The sequence below is a fragment of the Mus pahari genome, chromosome 2 (genome assembly GCF_900095145.1).
Source record: "Mus pahari chromosome 2, PAHARI_EIJ_v1.1, whole genome shotgun sequence".
Taxonomy (NCBI): Eukaryota; Metazoa; Chordata; class Mammalia; order Rodentia; family Muridae; genus Mus; species Mus pahari.
Window position 1 is genome coordinate 58532713 of NC_034591.1, and position 19955 is coordinate 58552667.

The 19955-nt window shown below is 37.8% G+C and overlaps 1 protein-coding gene and 1 long non-coding RNA gene across 2 annotated transcripts in view; one reads left to right on the forward strand and one right to left on the reverse strand.

The window, feature by feature from the left end:
- Positions 1 to 2554: 2554 nt before the first annotated feature.
- LOC115063135 lies at positions 2555 to 10944 on the forward strand. The gene is made up of 3 exons (XR_003843016.1): positions 2555 to 2677; positions 3677 to 3803; positions 10869 to 10944. It is a non-coding gene; the product is annotated as an uncharacterized LOC115063135 (long non-coding RNA).
- Kdm7a (lysine demethylase 7A) overlaps positions 5942 to 19955 on the reverse strand; it is a 67739-nt gene continuing 53725 nt past the window's right edge. Inside the window, exons 11-20 of the mRNA XM_021190664.1 lie at positions 16559 to 16648; positions 15018 to 15227; positions 13256 to 13380; positions 12907 to 13061; positions 11678 to 11775; positions 11179 to 11327; positions 10846 to 11054; positions 9201 to 9283; positions 7845 to 8112; positions 5942 to 6866 (exon numbers count right to left, since the gene is read on the reverse strand). Of these exons, the coding sequence (XP_021046323.1) occupies positions 6772 to 6866; positions 7845 to 8112; positions 9201 to 9283; positions 10846 to 11054; positions 11179 to 11327; positions 11678 to 11775; positions 12907 to 13061; positions 13256 to 13380; positions 15018 to 15227; positions 16559 to 16648 (1482 nt within the window). The 3' untranslated portion in view covers positions 5942 to 6771. The remainder of the gene's footprint in view (positions 6867 to 7844; positions 8113 to 9200; positions 9284 to 10845; positions 11055 to 11178; positions 11328 to 11677; positions 11776 to 12906; positions 13062 to 13255; positions 13381 to 15017; positions 15228 to 16558; positions 16649 to 19955) is intronic.

The following is a 19955-nucleotide window of genomic DNA, read 5'->3' on the forward strand; positions in this document are numbered from 1 at the left end:
AAAAAAAAAAAAAAAAAAAAAAAAAAAAAAAAAAAAAAAAAAAAAAAAAAAAAAAAAAAAAAAAAAACTAGAGAAACCCTCACATCTATTTCTCTCTGCATCTCATCTCACCAGTCACTCAGTCTTCCCTCTTGGCCATCACTCTTCCCCAGTAGTACCTCTAGTGAAATAATAAGATGTTACTTTTCACATTTAAAATCCTCAGAAATAGTAAGAACACAAAACAGTTTTCTACATTCTAGTGTCTTGAGATTCAGAAAAAGGGAACAGCAAGTCAGAATTGTATATAGAATTCAGATTTTTTTCTTTCAGACATTTTTATACAACTTTCAACATTTATACTTTTAGACAAAATGAGCAAAGAATACACTGAGTGCTAAAAAAATCAGAACAAAAGTAATACAATTTTAATTTCAATATTTTTAAAATACAGAAATTAGAAAGTAAGAATACTAAATACAACTTTAAGCAAGTCGCTTATCTTCCCTATAATAATAATATAAGCTACTTAGAGACTTACAAATTCAGAGTAAAACAGAAACAAAATAAATACTGTACACTTTCCCTGCCTGCAGGCAAAAGATGGGAAATACTGTTCTGAATAAAAACAAATGCTCTTAAAGCTTCAGCATCCCACTCCCAGCCACACCCTCTTCCATTGTCACACAGTGTGCTTCTGTAGTCAAAGAACACTGACTGCCTACACACAGATGAGACACTACTATGCACACACCCCAAACAAGAGTAACAGTCACTGGGGACCATGGACATAAAAACCTGTAAGGAAAGTCAGGCTAGCAAAACATTACTACAAAACTAGTAAGTACCATAGCCAACAACTGTCCTGATTTCAAATTTCACAGAGTTAAAACCCCTAAAACCAACACTACCCCTCCCCATTACCACCCTTCAACACCCCAAAAGAAAACTTGCTGAACACTGGCAAAGTTAGATGTTTCACAATAAATGTGAAAGTTCATACTATATAATCTCTTAAAATGAACCTTTTCATCCTTTCCACAGCATGAAACTGTTATGGCTTAATTATATTAAAAGTAGAAAAGTTTTTTCCAAAGGAAATACAGTCTGCAAAGATGCACATGCATTTCCTATCAGTGCTATTTCATACTTAACAACTGCATGACTTGCTTGTGCAGCCAAGAGCTGTTTTTGGAAAAACTGAGGTTACAGCATTTGATTCAGTCTAACCATAAACTGTAAGGCCCTTAGTTTGGTTTAGGTTTCTTTTGCAAGATAAAATAACCTTGGGGTTCACTTAGCAAGTTACACCTCAGGTCCCTGACTATATTCTGTAAGTTATATGCATGCTTTGTGAAAATAAAATGTTACTTATGACTCTTAAAAGGGAAAAAATTATTCTAGGCAAAGAATCAACTCTATATAGTTAGTGCTGGCATTTCTTACAAAACAAAATCCACCAAAGAAATATGTCTTGGTTATTTTATTCCTGCAAAATAGTATATATCCTAGCACTTATGATAATTGTTTTGGTAAAAAATACAGAGGGAAAATAGCTGATATTTTGAGAAAAAAAAAAGGAAAAAAATTGAAGACAAATCTTTATGATTAATTCACATTAATGACTGCTTTCTGTAATGGAAAATGAATCCAGAGTATCACAGGTCTTGCATAGGTAAACTACTTGGAGGTCAGGGGCTACGTGGTAGCCAGGGTTCCATTAATGAATAGTGCAGAGCAGATACATTGGTTGGAAGAATCATCGAATACACCTTTAAGAGGTTTTAAACCTAAGTGTAATATCACAGTTAAGACAAAGCCTTAAGAAACTAGAAGGGCACCAGAGGTGACAGGGAACCTAAAGGTTTCTCCAGTGAGAATTTTTTGTTTCTCCCCAGTAAAGAGGGGAGACTTACTATAGAAGAATAAAGCTGTGGTACTGATGATATGCCAGATGCTTTGGAAATAGACATTTACGTCTTAAAAACCTTTAAAAAAAAATGTTTCTAGAAAGGGTATCAAATATTTGTTTTCACTTACAGCATGAAAGCAAAATAAGAAGAGTTAGGAATAAGGCTATAGTATGAAGGGTAACTACGCATAATAGCAATTCAGGGAGTATAATTCTCTTTGTCTAGCTTCAATAACATATATGGACAGTGTCTACAAGACAAGCAGAGGCTGCAGTGTCAAAGAATGTGGTCCATGTAAGAAAATAAGGTACCAGAGATCCCAAAGCCACTGGTGTCTCTAAGCAAATCTATCCTCTCTGGGTTATACTGATCACCCTTATTGACTAGCTAGCTCTCCCTAGACAAAAGTTATAATGTGTGATTCTTTGAGATTGTATTAGATGAAAGTCTAGGATACCCGTAACAGTCTAAAAGCCTTAGCTCCTCTTGATCTCTTTGTGGTGCTAGGGATCAAGTTCCAGGGCCTTGCACATAGGAAAGGCGAGACCTTCTCTTTTACATAGGGAGCAATTAGTTTTATAATGGGAAAAATGAATTTTTAAGAAATACTTAGATTTGCATTATGAAGTTTCATGTTTCCATGTGAATAGCAAAAATGCACATTTGCTGTGGTGTCTTTCTGGCAGCAGTATACTAGGCCATCATGATTCCCACCGATTCCCAGGGACTGTCTCACACTGCAGAACATCTGAAGCAAGTGGACACTCATTTTCGAACACATCAAGGTGAGTCTCCTTTCTATACTACTTCTGACTTCCCTCTCTCCCTGGGCTGTCATAGTACCTAACCCACAACTGCCTTTGAAATGGTTTTTCCTGATCACCTTATTTTTCCCCTAGCTCCATGGGTACCTGCTAAATCATTTTAAATTTACCACCTCCTTTATCTTTAGTACCTACAGAGTAGGCCAGATGTAGAGGAGAGTATTTACCAATTCCTCTTTGAGAAAAACCTAAAGCTAGCTCCTCTGTTATGCTAAATAACCACCGATGACTTGATGGATGTTCTCACTCATCTGTCCACAAAGAAGCTCATTTCTTTTTCTTTCACTTCAAGGATAAAACCTGATTCTAATTCAGCACCTTGTTAGGAATTTGTCAGATTTTTAGATAGCATGCCCTGGGTGTACATTTTCACTTAAAATACTCTCGGAAGGTACACTCATCATCAGTTGTAACTTAATAATTAACCAAGTATGACATAACATAATTCCCGAAGAATGCTGTTCTTCATTGAGTAGTTTTTAATCCACACTCACAAACAAGAAAACTGGGACTTAAAAAAATAAGACTCAGAATAATCTACTGACTCAGCATTGCTTGGCTGATAACTGGCAAACATGGGCTAAAATACAGGTCTTTTGCTTCCTTCCATACATACATATATACATGGTATACATTTTTGTATACCATACAGAAATGACTAATAGAATTTTTCTTTTCTTTTTTCCTCGTTTCCCGAGACAGGGTTTCTCTGTGTAGCCCTGGCTGTCCTGGAACTCACTCTGTAGACCAGGGTGGCCTCAAACTCAGAAATCCACCTGCCTCTGTCTGCCTCCCAAGTGCTGGGATTAAAGGCCTGCACCACCACTGCCAGGCTAGAATTTTTCTTAAATGTTAAAGAACATGAGTATTTTGTTTTTAAACATTTCCACTTCTACAGTGGTATATCTCATTGAAACTAATGAAGTTGGATTTTGTTTTGTTTGTTCTGTTTACAAATAGGCCACCTTCTGCTCAACTTTGTTTAGAAGTCAAAACAACACTGCAAACCTCCTGGAGAAGACACCTTCACGGGCAGACAAAACTGAACCTGAGGTTCCTCACAGTACTCACTACTTCTGAGCACTCAGTAAGTGTCTGATAATACCTGCTGATCGCTTATGAATAAGTACAGTAAAATACATGGAAAAGGAATTAACTAGGATTAGTAAACTACAGAAGAGTATTCAAGCTAAGTATTTAGCCATATAGATGAACTTGTCTCCTCTGAGTTTATGATTTGAATCGTGTGCTTCAAAAATAAACTTCATTTATGAATTTAAATGTATTCCAAAGATCCTGAACTACTAAGCTGCCAGTTTTGTATTGCTAATCATTCACCAATACTGGGGAGCATAATATTATATAGTGTTGAAAATTACAGTACAGTAGATCCCAGGTTAAGGGTCACTTAGCTGAATTAAGACAGGATCACCACTACTATTAAAGCTGCATGTGCTAAGTCACTATTTCTCAATTTTACACATTTTATTTGCTTATAGCTAACTAAATGCTATCACCACTGTCTTCTGACTTAAGCTGCAGTATACTACTTGTGAAAATATGGGAAAGACAGAGACTACCTATTACTGAGCCCAGATCCTAGCAGTAGTCACACTTCAAAGTCCAGCCATTTCTATGAGAAAAGGACACACCACAGATGGAGAACTTTAGAAGAAGTTTGACTAGAAAAATCATTGGCTGTGTAGCTGAATTTTTATCAATGAAGAAAGATACATGGATTCTTTCATAGTGGCTATATCAACTGGCTAAAAGTTTTGTAATTTAGTCCATTAATAGTCTAAAATGATTTTAAAAAATGAATCCACAAAACTGTCATTTAAAACACTACATATGTGGCAACCCAAAATTAGTGTTTATCAGCCTAAGGGCACAGGGAAGACATTGGCCACAATTTAATTCATAAGAATAAATTTTGATTTTTTAAGGCCAAAAAACAAAATAATTAAAATATTTTGAGTTGTTTAAAATAAATCTAGATCATAACTGAGAAAAGAAGTCATCACTATTACTTTTTAACCCAAATAAAAATATGTGATCTAACAATAAAACAGAAAACTAAGACATCACAGTGATATATTGTGGAAAGGTGACATTCAGAATTCTGCATGTTGAAATACAACAACCAGCAGACTGTATCCCTCTCTCACTAGCTATGGCACCGTGTAGGCAGGGCTAGTGATGCTGTCTACAGTACTAACTAAGAACTCCATAAAAACCCTTCTTCCTCACACTCAAAATACAATGGAAACGCTGATCCAGATCGTCTGGACCAGAAGGTGAATTAGTAACTTCCTTATCCCATTAACTATTGTAAAAGAGACAGAATAAGAAATGTTTTTCTTTGGAAATACATATTTTGAATGCAACTATGAAAGATAATGGTGCATAATTATTTCCTTTCAACTTAATGCTTAATACAGAAGAAAACGTCTACCTACCTTGCTGAATTGAAAAGAACAAATCCATTATATAGCCATATTTCTCCATAAAAATAAATTTCATGTTATTTGCCTATATTGTCTTTGTAGGAATTTGTAAAATGTGGTATCATCAGACCCCCAATATCAATTTATTTTTATGTCATGAGAGGAAAATGGAGATACTAAAAACTATTATAAGCCACTGAGAAATTGCATTTAAGTAAAAATTGTACATAAAGGAGATAAATTATTATCTTAAAGTTCAACCAGACACTTAACCTCCATATCCTACTAGCCAAGACATATGGAAGAAACTGCAAAAGCACCCATTTTACTCCAAATCTGTATTGAAATAATTCTTCAGAAAATTAAAAAATAAAAAAGTAGCACGCACGCACGCACACACACACACACACAAAGATCTATTCCAACATGCTTGCTATTATACAACTTAATATGGTATATATTACGGCTTTTATGCAGATTTGAACATCCTAAGTCAAATTGTATTTCTTAAAAAAATGATGTCTAGATAATAAAAGCGTGGTAGGATATAGCCTGTGATAGATGTTGGCTCTTCCAACACCAGCAGTATTGAAGAAGGCCCTCTGTAATTATAAAGGTTTTTGGAAAAAACGACAAACATGACATTTTAACCAAACTTATACTTTCCCCATAAGCAGGAAAAAGACATTAAAGCTGTTCTCTTTGGGACCCGGAAAAATGAAAATGAAACAAGCCAGATTCGTTACTTATAGAAGAAAACTACAATGTCAAAAAAAAATGAGAAATGAGGACTCTTATATGTGGTTCTTTAACATTGGCTATGAACATGTTTCCCTGCAAAGAGAAGAGTCTTGGGTTATCTCAAAACATTGGGGACTGGGCTGCAGAAGGAAGGTGGGGTCTAAGGGAATCAACCTGGATTATAGTATGCACCTTGGATGTTAGCAAAAGCGAAGCTAATAGCTTATAAAAAACATGAAATATATAAAATAAAATGATTTCATATACATCTTAATTTAAAATAATTAATGCATCAAATCCCTGTTTAAGACTTTAACCTGAATATCAAATTTAAGAGTCCAGACTAGCTACCGTTACCGTGGCTCTTCTCCACAGGTAACACGCACACTATCAAAAATAATTTAAAAACCTTCACATTCTTAAATCTAAATTAGTGAGATATTTCTCCAGAAATCTTCCAAATAAATAGCTTTAAAAAAAAAAAGAAAGAATTTAAAAGCTGTTAACTTTAAAAAAAAAAAAATCTGTTAAATAAATTATTGATAATTCTTTATCCTACTACTGAAAAAAAAATCAAGACACTACCAACAACAAAATTAAATTCAAGCCCTGACAAGAGACCCCTCTCCAGTTCAAGGTCTCTTTTTAAGGTTCTACTACCCTCTGCCTTCCTCTCCCCACCAGGTCCAAGGATTATTGCTGAGTGGGTGTGGCACAGTGAAAATGCAGCATCAGGTCCATTCGGTTCTTCAGGCAGTATTCTTACTGTACACACAAACTGCTCCAGGCAGGGGGTGGGGGAAACTCCAGGCTTCCACGCCCCGAGACTGGCATCCAAAGGGAAGAGTGACTGTAATAGCAGCTCTGTCACACGAAGAAGCGAGCATGGCCATTTCTGTTCAATTTCAGAATCTTCCCAAGTCGTTGTTTGGCTGTTGCCATTCCTTTTTTTGGACGTTTACCTATAAAACAACAACACTCTTAATACTCATAAAAAGTATATTTGTCATATAATACCTGGAAGACTTAAGACTTAAAACAGAAAGCTTTGTAGTAAACAAGCTTGTTGCGTGTTCCAAAAGCGGTCTCATCTCTGAAAGTCATGCTTTAAAACCCTTCCACTTTATCACACACACAAAAGAGAAGGCCACTGTCCTTCCAAACTATGTTTCAGCAACCAAGTGAACTGCAACTTGATGCATTCCCAGGAACCATGCCCTCCTGTGTCTCAGTCATGTTCTCTCCTCTATTTTCATTGTTTATTCTGCAACCTCCCTTACCTCAAGCCTGGCAAACACCTCATCCTCTTTAAGGATCTGCTTCTTCCTGAGCCACAGAAAAACAATCCTTTCCCTTGGGATTCGCTCAAGTACCCTCTCATCGTTACCACACCCATATGTGGCTTGTACCCATTGCTATCATGCTGTTGTTAAAGTACTGATTCTTAACCTCTGGGTTACAACCCCTTTTGAGGGTCAAGTAACACTTTCACAGGGCTTGCCGGAGACCATCAGAAAACAAATATTTACATTTGTTTGATTCATAACATTAGAAAAATTACAGTTTTGAAGTAGCAATAAAAATAATTCTATGGGGGGCTGGTGAGATGGCTCAGCAGGTAAGAGCACCCGACTGCTCTTCCAAAGGTCCTGAGTTCAAATCCCAGCAACCACATGGTGGCTCACAACCATCCATAACGAGATCTGGTGCCCTCTTCTGGAGTATCTGAAGACAGCTACAGTGTACTTACAAATAATAAATAAATAAATCTTAAAAAAAAAAATTAAAAAAAATTCTATGGTTGGAGGTCACCATAATGTGAGGAACTGTATTAATCAGTTGCAACATTAGGAAGGTTGAGAACCATTGTTCTAGAGTGTCCCCACTTACTACAGCTGCCTTCACACAGTTACAAATACACATTAACCAAATACAGTTACCTTTTGTTGCCTGGTTGCTGATAGGTGGTGGGTTTGATGCAGGTCTCTTGGTTGGGTGAAGGGGCACTGAAAAAGAAGTTTCCCCAATAGGCCTTTCTGGGCTCAGACTGCCATTACTTATCTGGCATGAAACCAAGCTGGGATTCAGCGTGTACTTTCCATTCTGAATGCTCGAGTTATTGCTGTCCACACAGTGCCTGCTTTGTGCCTTCTGACTGAGTTCTGAAGAGCTTTCTTTTTTGATGTGTTTCTGGCTTCTACTTAAGTCCTAAATAAAGAAAAAAAGAAATGTAGCTAAATTTTTCAGATTTCAGATAAATGTGGAATTTAAAGCTTTCTCTGCATTAGCAAAATAAACTAGTCAATTTTGCTTTTCTTTTTTTCTTCTCTCTCTCTCTTTCCCCCTCCCTACCCCTCCCGTGTGTGTGTGTGTGTGTGTGTGTGTGTGTGTGTGTGTCTACCCAAACATCAGAATACATGTGTGGAGGCCAGAGGATAACTTATGGGAGTTGGTTCTCTCCTTCTACCATGTAAGTCCCAAGTATCAAACTCTGGCCATCAGCCTCAATGCCAAGTGCTCTAACGAGCACTAGACAGACCCCCACCCTTCATGATGGTCAGATCATGTCTATAAAAGACATAAAGGTTTGGAAGATTAGTTCCTAAGTCAAGATGGAACCAGCAGAGATGCTGCCTACTCTCCCATAAACAGAAGCAGAGAACCCACAGTCTCCCTGACTCATCACAGGTTCTCAATGTAATGCACCCCACCTTTTCAGAAAAATTACTTCACTCCTCCTACTGTGTGGGTCCCAGGAATACCTAGGCCACTAAGGTACATAACAGGCACCTTTACCAACTGGCCCCCCTAATTTTTATAACTCAGTTTGTATAAGGTTCACCTCTACTATAGTTGCTAGAAAAAGTTCCAAGAGCCAAGGCACAAGCCTGGTTTTTCTTTTAAGTAGAAGACCTCTTTCAGACTCTTGATAATCGAGTCAATTTGTAAGGAAACAGATGTTACTGATTAGTCTTGAAATTAACTAAGAGGTCATAACCAACATCAAAAGAGAAAGGAATTTAAACAGTTACAAGAAGTTTTTTGGGTTTTTTTGTTTGTTTGTTTGTTTTTAATTTATTTTTCAAGACAGGGTTTCCTCTGTATAGCCCTGGCTATCCTGGAACTCACTCTGTAGACCAGGCTGACCTCAAACTCAGAAATCCGCCTGCCTCTGCCTCCCGAGTGCTGGGATTAAAGGCGTGCACCACACGCCCGGCTACAAGAAGTTTTGTTTGTTTTTTAAAGGATATTGAATATTCTAAATCTCCTCTTCATATTTCTACTTTGGAATATACCTGAGCATTAAATCTGGAAGTTCGATCAAACTGTTTATTCCAAGAAGTCATCAAATCCTGATCTTCAGCCTTGGCATGGTATCCTAGAAAGAAGTTTTGATTAAATTATCTTTGCAAAAAACTTTTAAACAAAACTAGCCTAGTGCTTACAAGTGAAAGCACATGTATGCTGACATTTTGTTTAGACATTAACTATTTATTCACATATCTTTGATTTCACTATACTCCTTAAACAAAACCCACAGTTAGCAACTCACAACCAAACTTGCTATTTCTTTCAATTTTCTTAAAACTGTCTTTATATGACAAGTTTTGTGCTAGATGCTAGAAGATCTACAGTAAGGTACTATGGCCATGTATTGCAAAGGCAATACATATGTCTCTAAAATGACATTTTCCATGAGGACAAAAGTATATATTTCCTTGCATTAAGGGGTCAAATGGAGTATAGGAAGGCAAAATGGAGCAGAGAAAGACAGGGAGACCAGATTTAAATTTGAGGTCTTCCAAGTAACAATTCTATTAAACCTTTCCAAGCTTCACTTGGCTCTTACACAATATGCAAAGATTTGGGGATCAAGTGGTCTTGGGTTCAAATTCCAACAAATTTGAATAGCTATGTAAAGTGTGTACAAACGAAATTAATCTCATCAAATCATATTTCCTTTTCATGTAAAATGGAGGTCAAGATCCTAGTACATAGATGGCCCCAATCATGTGTGACTGAACACAATTGCTACTTGTTTTTTTTCTCCATCCTAAGATTTTGGGGAAATCATGTTTTTTCCTCTTAAAGCATGGAGAACACTAGGTGGCATTACTGACATGCTGTGTCCACTCTTTTCCTAATATTTCCTTTTCAAAGAGTTTGAGAAAGCATAACCTCAGAAAAAAACTACCCAAAACTTGTTTCTCCTCTCCTAAAAGGAAAATGAATGGATTGCAGACCATTTAGAACACCAGACATTCCTTCCACTCTGGGAGCTCTTACAATCGGTAACTGGAAAACAAGACTATCTTTGCAAGAGCAATGGTAGAATTAGGCCTGAGAACATAATACTCAGCCCTAAGTCATTTACATTTTGAGTTTTAACTTTGTTTGTTTGTTTGGTTTGGTTTGGTTTGGTTTGGTTTGGTTTGGTTTGGTTTGGTTTGGTTTGGTTTGGTTTTTCGAGACAGGGTTTCTCTGTGCAGTCCTGGCTGTCCTGGAACTCACTCTGTAGACCAGGCTGGCCTCAGACTCAGAAATCTGCCTGCCTCTGCCTCCCAAGTGCTGAGATTAAAGGCGTGCGCCACCACGCCCGGCTGAGTTTTAACATTTAAGTTACATTTTAGCTAACTGTTGTATGTAGGTACACGTATACCACAGCACATGTGTGGAGATAACTTGTGGCAGTTGGCTCCTTCCTTCCACCATGTGGGTTCTGGGGATCAAACTCAGGTTGTCAGGAGCTTGGTTAGCGAGCCCACTGAGCCACCTTGCTGACCCTAATTTTGAGTTATGCTTTCACCTTACGTGACTATATAAAGTCCTTCTTACAGTAGACAGTCCTTATCCATATTATCTCTAACCTCAATAATATCACAGCACTACTGAGTGTAGAGTCATATATTACTTTTCAAAGACTGATTTTGTGTTTCTTACCAAATTCCACTGGTTTATTGCAGCGATACAATGGCCTAAATTCAGGGTTACTGCTGTGGCAGCTGCTGGGATCCTGGAGAGAATTCTTCTCACCACTGCAATCTGTGCTTTGTATCTGCCTTTGTAAACACGAGGAATAGTGCAACCCCGCCATGGACAGCATTCCCTGAATAGCTTCTTCCTCGGTGCTCGTCGAGGTAGGACATTCCCTAAGGAGCAGGTGATTCAAAACACAATGGTGTATTTTTTTCTGATAAAATCATCAGTATACTTGAAAACTTTCACAGCATTTACATCCTAATGTAAAACTACCACTACCATCAGCAAGCCCACCTTTTAGCTGGGATTTCCTGTCTAGATGGCTTCTGGCTCTTCTGAAGGAGGTGCCTCACTAGATCAGACTCCTCTTTAAAGTGGGATGTTATTTCATGTTTCTTTTCATCACCTGAACTTTCAGAATCTTCAGTGGCAAAATTAATTTTCTGAAATAATAAATAGAAACAAAGCTAAAAAGAAACTAAGGCTGTACACAAGTTAGAATCTTAATTATATTTCATATCAAAATTTGAAAATCTCTAGCAATAATAATCTAATACCTAAATACAAAGCACACAGTTACAGACTTAAAGGTAGAATACGGCCTGTCAGAAACATAAGCAGCAGTATTTCTCCCTCCACCCCTTACCACAGCCACACAGAAATGATTATGAGCATGACCGTCACCGGATGATGTGCACACACAGAGCAGTGACAAGCTGTGGGAAAGCTGTCATCAACATTTCTCCTCCAGGTGACACCACACGGTGGTCCTTACCCCACCCATGACACATACCAGTGCAGTGCAATCAGGTCCAGAGTCTTCTGAATCAGAAACATCAGAATACTCTGACGGTCTACTCCTGAGTTCCGATCTCACACTTGAAAAGATTCCTGGTGAAGATCAGAGGGGCAAGAAACAGTCATGACCTCTAAAGTATACACAGTTTCAAGGTAACTTTCTAGCTCCATTCCTCTTTTCTTAATGATTTTAATTTCCCATTTTTTTTCTAATTGACCAAGATACAAGCTGACTGATGTATGTCCTTAGAATATTTGTGGTATTTCTTTTTCCAGAAAAAAAAAACAAAACAAAAAATTGTTTTAACTGACTACAAACTGCTTCTGACTTTCCCTTTCCCTTGGTTTTCTCACTAGGAAAAAAAAAAAAAAGGCAACTTTCAAAGCTCCAGAGCATTTATGGATGGACCATGGTTTCAAGCAGTTTATTATCTGGGCTCTCAGAACACTGCCTTTCTCTTCCGCAAGCACCACTGCATAGCAACTCTTCTATCAGCTCTCAGTGATGCACTGCCTTGCCCTGACGTAATAACTACCAACTACAGAGGACCAGTCTTACTGGGAATTAGTGGAAACTAAAATGAATTCAATAATATTCATTACAGAATACTTTCATAACAAAGATAAAATGTTGATTTTAATCATGTTTTAAATGGAAAGCTATATACTGTTCTTTCTTCCCAAAAACTGTTTAGGAATTAAGACTTTATTCAAAGAACAAAGACTTCAAAGAGAAGGTGATATTACTACAGTGTTTGATAGTCCTATCATTATTTTATTTGTCAATAACCAATCAATGCACCATTAGAAGCCTCCTGTCAACATGTATCAAATAGCATCATACAACCTGGATTCCCACTAGATATAGATCAGCCAACCAGATGTCTCTTAATTATGAGAATGAAAGACATGTTACCTCATGTCAAGTTAAGTTAAACTTGAAACTCACTTGGGACAGTAGAGGCCATGAAGCATCATGAGCTTTTAAATGACTTTAAAAACAGTGAATCTATCTAAGGCTTGCAACTCCCACATACCTATTTACTGGTAATCTATCCCTATCTACTATACTTGACACTCACATTCAGCACCTTGCAGATTAATGAACTACTCAAAACATCAGCTTTTCCAACAGTATTATAAATGCAAACATTTTCAATCCTACAACAAATTCAAATACTAGCAAGTTACCTACTGCCATATAGCACAAGGAGGAACACATACTATTAAGTGGTTTGGGAGATCCTTGACTTTCAGCCTCCTCTCTTCCTGAGCTCTGTTCTGTCTTCATGTCTGCATTCTTTGTTGGTTTTTGGTCTTCTTCATTTTCACTATCTGCTGTATAAAGACTCCGATCTGCAAACAGCTGTCTGTCATCTCTGTGCCACAGAGGAAAAATAACTGATCAAAAGTAGAGCAATGCTCTGTAGTCCCTTCCCCTCCATTCAGATGTAGCAGAGAATTGAGACCCTTTTCTCTAATACAATTAATTGTCTATGCAGTAGTGTTGGCATTGTATGGACAAAAGGGGATCCATCAAAAATTAATCTGATACTTTAATATATTTACATACTTAATTATTCTTCCATTTGTCAGCAGTAATCGTAGATCATTATCTTTTGCTCTCCACTCAGGTACCGTGGAAGATGGCTGGAGATGTTTGTTGAATTTTCCATTCAGTTTAGAGCTCAGTAGGTCCTTAAAGTACAAAGCAGAACTTACTTTAATCTCTGCCTTCAGGTAGGCCTATTCAATTAAAAAGGACTGTTTACTATCCCTTCTTCCATGGTCCTGCCTGCCTTGTAAAGGGATGGGTAGCCATCCAGGGATTTGGGATATCTCAGTGTCCCATAATCCAGAGCTCAGGGCAATTTAGCAATAAATGTATTTTCTAATATAAAATGCAAAATCTGCATAAAGCAAATCCAAACGCAGGCCCTTTTTGTGGGTACTAAAGGGTTGGAGTCATACAGCTTTAAGCAATCTCATGTTCCTTGGCTGCTTCTACTTACTAAAGTATAGCAGGAGACCTTCCCACTCACCCTAACCTTGACCTCCTCCTTCCCACCAAGACTACATCCACACAACCACCACTAGGCCCAAGAGCCACCACAAACAAAAAGAGATAATAGGAGCTGGTTTTTTAATGTATAAAACATTACTTCCTCTTTGAGATCTTTCATAGTAAGTTCCCAAAATAACTATATGTATTAAGTAGGTTCAGAACCATTTAATCTTAAAACAACATAATAATAACAAATATAAAAATATGTAAGGTTATAATGACTAACTTAGCATTTTAACTCAGCAACACCTCTATTGTATTTTCAACTAACTGTCAACCCTATGCTTATGATGTAAAATTATGGGTGAACAAATCCTATCACAAACTCAGTAGCATGGTTTATCGAGGTATCACTACTCCACACCCTCCTGCCTCTGTCCAGTATACCAGAACTTCTCCAACCTAAACATATTTATTCTAAAAGTCTCCCATTCTGATTGTTCCACTGGTTGCTGTTGGCTAAGGACAGGCTTTCTGTATTTATCTTCCTTGGCTAGCAATACTGTGTGTTTATTTGACACCTGTCAGTTCAAACATCAACCCCTGAAAGGTATTATGAGCACTTCAGCAAAGCAGTCAACCACTACTGTTTTGGGGCTCCCTCAAAACACTCAGCATTAGAAACATATATTTTGTTGCTGCTATTTGTTCGAGAAAGGGTTTCACCATTGTAGCCCAAGCTGGCCTTAACTTGCAACAATCCTCTTACCTCTCCCTCTGCCCCCCAAAGTTGGACTGAGGCGTCCTCACTTGGGCCCTTCAGCTTGTTGACCTTTGTAAGTTCTGTGGACTGTATCTTGGGTATTCTTTACTTTATTATTATTATTTTTCTTTTTGTCTAATATCTACTTATTACACCATGCATGTCCTTTTGGGTCTGAGTTACCTCCCAAGTGCTAGGATTACAGGCATGTACCATCATGCCCATCTTGAAATGCTACTATTTTAATCTATGTCCTATCTTCCAACTTAAAACTTTGACAAAAAGCTACATGAGGGCAGGACTCGACTTTGCTTGTTCTTGCATCTTCTTCAGAGTCCAGAAGAGCACATGATTATTTGGATAAACACTTATTAATTTTATTTATTGAGTCCTAAACATGTCAGCAAATTAATGAAATCTAGGCACCTTAATACCACACTGTTGTCTAAAAAGACTAGACTTCATGGACTCCCACAGACAAAAATAATAGTATCTATAAATCTACATTAGAAACCAGCTGTATTGTTACATGTACTGAGTGTTCTTTTGAACATGATATATACTTGCCTCCTCCCATGGACACATCTCTAATCTTTTGAGAACTTCCCTTGTATGGAGCTCAAGAATGTCAAGGTTAGAAGGAGTTCGGACATTATGATCTCGAAGTTTCCTCATCTTTCTCCGGGAATGATATGGTGGAGATGCCTCATTTGAAGGCCGTGAAACTGGACACACAGAAGGAATTCCCTGAGATTTAACTGGTTTGCCATTTTCCTCCTAGAAGAATCAAATTCAGAGCACGTTTTATGAAAAGGCTCTTATATATATACTTGACTAAACAATCAACCATAAAAAAAACAAAGCACATTCTTAAGACAACGTCAAAGCCTCGGCTTTCTGGAGGCCTTTATTCCCCTTTCATCCACACACTTTGTGAACAGTACATTTCCTTGTTTTATTTGGGGAGGACTTGGGGGAAGGGATGCCTGGGGGAAGCTGGCCTTAGCTTCCATGAACTAGGATTACAAGCATGCACCACCACACTGGGCTGCCATCTTAGTTAGATTTAGGATATTAAGTTGGAGTTGACATTTTCAGAAATGATACTCCTGATTACTCCACAATTAATTTTGAGTTTATTCTGTTTTGGTTTTACTGTGCATGAGACACATATATATGCACATATAGTTACAGATAATATTCTATATATTTTATTAAAATATGTTTATATATTTTATATTTGATAACTTTTTGATAGGAAACCCATTTACATGCTGTTACTTGTACTACCTCTGAAAATCACTAACTATTGTACCCAAGGATAGTGAAGCTGGCACTGTGGTATTCTTAGGGGTTGGAGATGTAGCTCAGACGAAGAGAGTACATTCTTGACAAGCACGAGGCCCTGGGTTCAGTCCCCAGCACCAAGGAACAAAAAGAGATGACTGATGTTTTGCAGGTGTATAATGCCTACCATTCTTGACATTGGTTGTAAGCCAACCTGTAACTGCTGAACTATGTCTCCAGCTCCTCCCATTCTACAAATATAGTACTAATGTAAGATGTTAAATTACATGATGGCTTCCAATGAATTTCCTCTTATTTTAAAGTACACACTAATCAAGCTACTTTCCTGAAGAACTACTGCAACGTAAACCCCTTTTGTCTCAATACTGACAAAGCTCATACATTTTTATGGGCTTTTATCAAAGTCCTTAGCCCCTCAGTTGCTCCAGTATTTTTGGCAAAGAGATTCCCTAATTATTATTTCTAAGCAAGCTTCACGCAATCACTGTTTTGTCCCTTCTTCTAAGTACTTCATAGACATTCGCCTGTAGATAACTGAAACTAAATAGATCGAAACGCAACTTTTTTTGAACTTTTGTAGGAACTTAAAAAAGAATTTACAGTAACTGGAACTGCCTCTGTTGTTTTATAATAACACAATACTCTAAATTTCTCTATAAGACATCATACACCTAAAATCTGTAAAGCTAATTTGGCTCATTCTACTTCACATGTGTCAGTGGTTAAATATTCATAACACAGTAGCAGATCTATTTGGTTCTCAAGGCAGATAGCAAGCAGACACAGATCATTGTTCTTACCTCTATTGCTCGAATTACTTTAGAAAGTTCCTTAATAAGATGCCCAGGTCTAACATTGTCTGGAATCTCAAAGGCATGTTCAGATACAAGCTGTATTTGAAGTAATAAAGAACACCAAAGTCAATTAAATATACAAAGCTCAATCTACTTTATAAAGTTCTTTGTATTTTAAAGACACTACCAGATAATATAAATCAAGTCTCAAGAGTTTATATACTTGGTGAAATGTCACCTAAGAAGATCTACATTATCAAAAACATCAGTGGTGGCATGTGCATGCCTTTAATCCCAATACCTAGGAGGTAGGAGCAGACTTTGTGAGTTTGAGGCCAGCCTGGTCTACAGAGTGAGTTCTAGAACAGCCAGGGCTACATAGAGAAACCCTGTCTCAAAAACTAAAAACCAAGAACCAGAAACACAAAGAAAAAAAGTTTAAAATGGATTTGTCTCACAGTGAATCTTATTTATGATGTACTCTACACCTCAAATTCTTTTGTGATTCTAACTACAACTAGTAATAAAGAAATTAACCCTAATATTTAATTCAGAATACATAAGGATTTTTTTAGGGAATAATGTTACTAAGTAGTCTTTTTTTTTTAATGGAAAGTATAATTTGAATGAATTTAAGTTAAAAGTTCAATAGTCAAAAGCGAATGAGAAAAAGATACCATTAACAGGAACAAGAAATGAACTAGTAAGTGAGCATATTTATTAACTATAAACTAATACTATTTTATGTCTATTTACAAATATTAATCTTTGTATCTAAGGACATTTTATTTTTAGATACATACTAATTTCTATTCTTTTGTTTCCAGCAGACATTTTATTTTTTGAAATGTGGTTCTGCTGTGTGGCCTTGCCTGTCTTAGAATTTAGTCTATTTAGCAGGATAGCCTTGAACTCAGATCTTCCTGCCTCTGCCTTCTGGGTGCTGGGTTTAAAGGCATGTGACTTTACTTTCAGACTTGTTTTTAGTAGTATAACTTGTTGAAACCAATTAGTTAACAACAGTAATACGGAATAGTGCTAACTCTGTGTTCTGATACTGTTAAGTACACTTGGTAAGCATGAACCCATTTAATCCCCTCAGTATCAGAGTGACACAGAGACTGCAGGTTGGATGTACCTCATCTAAGATAGTTGGGACCAGACATATTTTAGATTTGGGAACACTTTAGACTTCAGACTGGAGGTGCTCAACCTTTTACAGGTTATGATGATTATTGCCACAGTACAACTGAAAGAACGGAGACACTGAGTTAGGTGATTACAAAAAGTGATACAAGTTACTTCTAAGAACATGGCACACATTTCCACAGCTTCCCCTTCAGCACATTACATAACTGTTAGAATGTGTATGCTTTTCCTCCTCCTCATGCACAGGAGAATCTGACAGTGGTGGGCATGGTTTTACTTTCCTGGATGTTTCTATAACACCTGCCCTAATGTAGCAATAATCCTAAAGTAAAAGGGAACATGAGGCTGCAAGGGCCATAGCGTTACTTATTGTTCCCCAAATACATCCTTTTTAATATTTATGATGATGGTGGTGGTGGTGGTGGTGGTGGTGGTGGTGGTGGTGGTGGTGCTGGTGTGTATGTGTGCGCATGCATGCATGTTGTGCATATGCCAAGGCACATGTGTGGAGTTTCCTTCAACCTCTCCATTGGTCCCTGGGATTGAGCTGTTTGCATGTTTGCACAGATGCTTCATACACCCCAAGATCTTGCTGGCTCTCTTTGTTTCCTTTAATAGCAAGATTTTGTTTCTTAATTGATATGAAATCTGGAAATCATCAGCATGCACAATTATCATTTATATTATTTAGTATTATGTGTGGAGTTCCATGGGGTTGAAGTAAGAGTTCAAAAGCTCAGTGAATGAGACATGGGCAGGGACTTGCAATCTCAGAGTACAGCTTTATATGTCAGCCACGCCAGTTCTCTTGGGAAAGTTACTTAAATGCAGTCAGCAGCAGCAGCACCAGGCCATATACAGCTGCTCTGAGACTAAATGAGATCACACATGGAAAGACAAAGCCCAGTGCTTGGCATGGCTTCTTTTTACTCTATTTGCATGTTTGTTTCTTAGTCATATCTTAAATATACTTGCATTTTGTTTTTTCAAGATTAAAGAAAAGCTAAAGTTCTTTTTTTTAATTAGATATTTCCTTCATTTACATTTCAAATGCTATGCCCAAAGCCCCCTATAACCTCCCCCCACCCTGCTCCCCAACCCACCCACTCCCGCTTCCTTGCCCTGGCATTCCCCTGTACTGGGGCATATGATCTTCGCAAGACCAAGGGACTCTCCTCCCATTGATGGCCGACTAGGCCATCCTCTGCTACATATGCAACTAGAGACACAGCTCTGGGGGGTACTGGTTATTTCATATTGTTGTTCCTCCTATAGGGTTGCAGACCCATTAAGCTCCTTGGGTACTTTCTCTAGCTACTTCATTAGGGACCCTGTGTTCCATCCAATACATGACTGTGAGCATCCACTTATGTATTTGCCAGGCACTGGCATAGCTTCACAAGAAGAGAGCTATATCAGGGTCCTGTCAGCAAAATCTTTCTGGCANATGCAATAGTGTCTGGGTTTGGTGGTTGTATATGGGATGGATCCCCAGGTGGGGCAGTCTCTGGATGGTCCTTTCTTCTGTCTCAGCTCTGAACTTTGTCTCTGTAACTCCTTCCATGGGTATTTTGTTCCCCATTCTAAAAAGGAGTGAAGTATCCACACTTTGGTCTTCCCTCTTCTTGAGTTTCATGTGTTTTGCAAATTGTATCTTGAATATTCTAAATTTCTGGGCTAATATCCGCTTATCAGTGAGTGCATATCATGTGTGTTCCTTTGTGATTGGGTTACCTCACTCAGGATGATATCCTACAGATACATCCATTTCCCTAATGAATGCATTGTTTTTAATTGCTGAGTAGTACACCACTGTGTAAAAGTACCACATTTTCTGTATCCATTCCTCTGTTGAGGAACATCTGGGTTCTTTCCAGCTTCTTGCTATTATAAATAAGGATGCTATAAACATAGTGGAGCATGTGTCCTTATTACCAGTTGGAACATCTTCTGGGTATATGACCAGGAGAGGAATTGCTGGGTCCTCCGGTAGTATTATGTCCAATTTTCTGAGGAACCGCCAGACTGATTTCCAGAGTGGTTGTACAAGCTTGCAATCCCACCAACAATGAAGGAGTGTTCCTCTTTCTCCACATCCTCGCCAGCATCTGCTCTCACCTGAATTTTTGATCTTAGACATTCTGACTGGTGTGAGGTAGGATCTCAGGGTTGTTTTGATTAGCATTTCCCTGATGATTAAGAATGTTGAACATTTTTTCAGGTGTTTCTCAGCCATTTGGTATTCCTCAGTTGA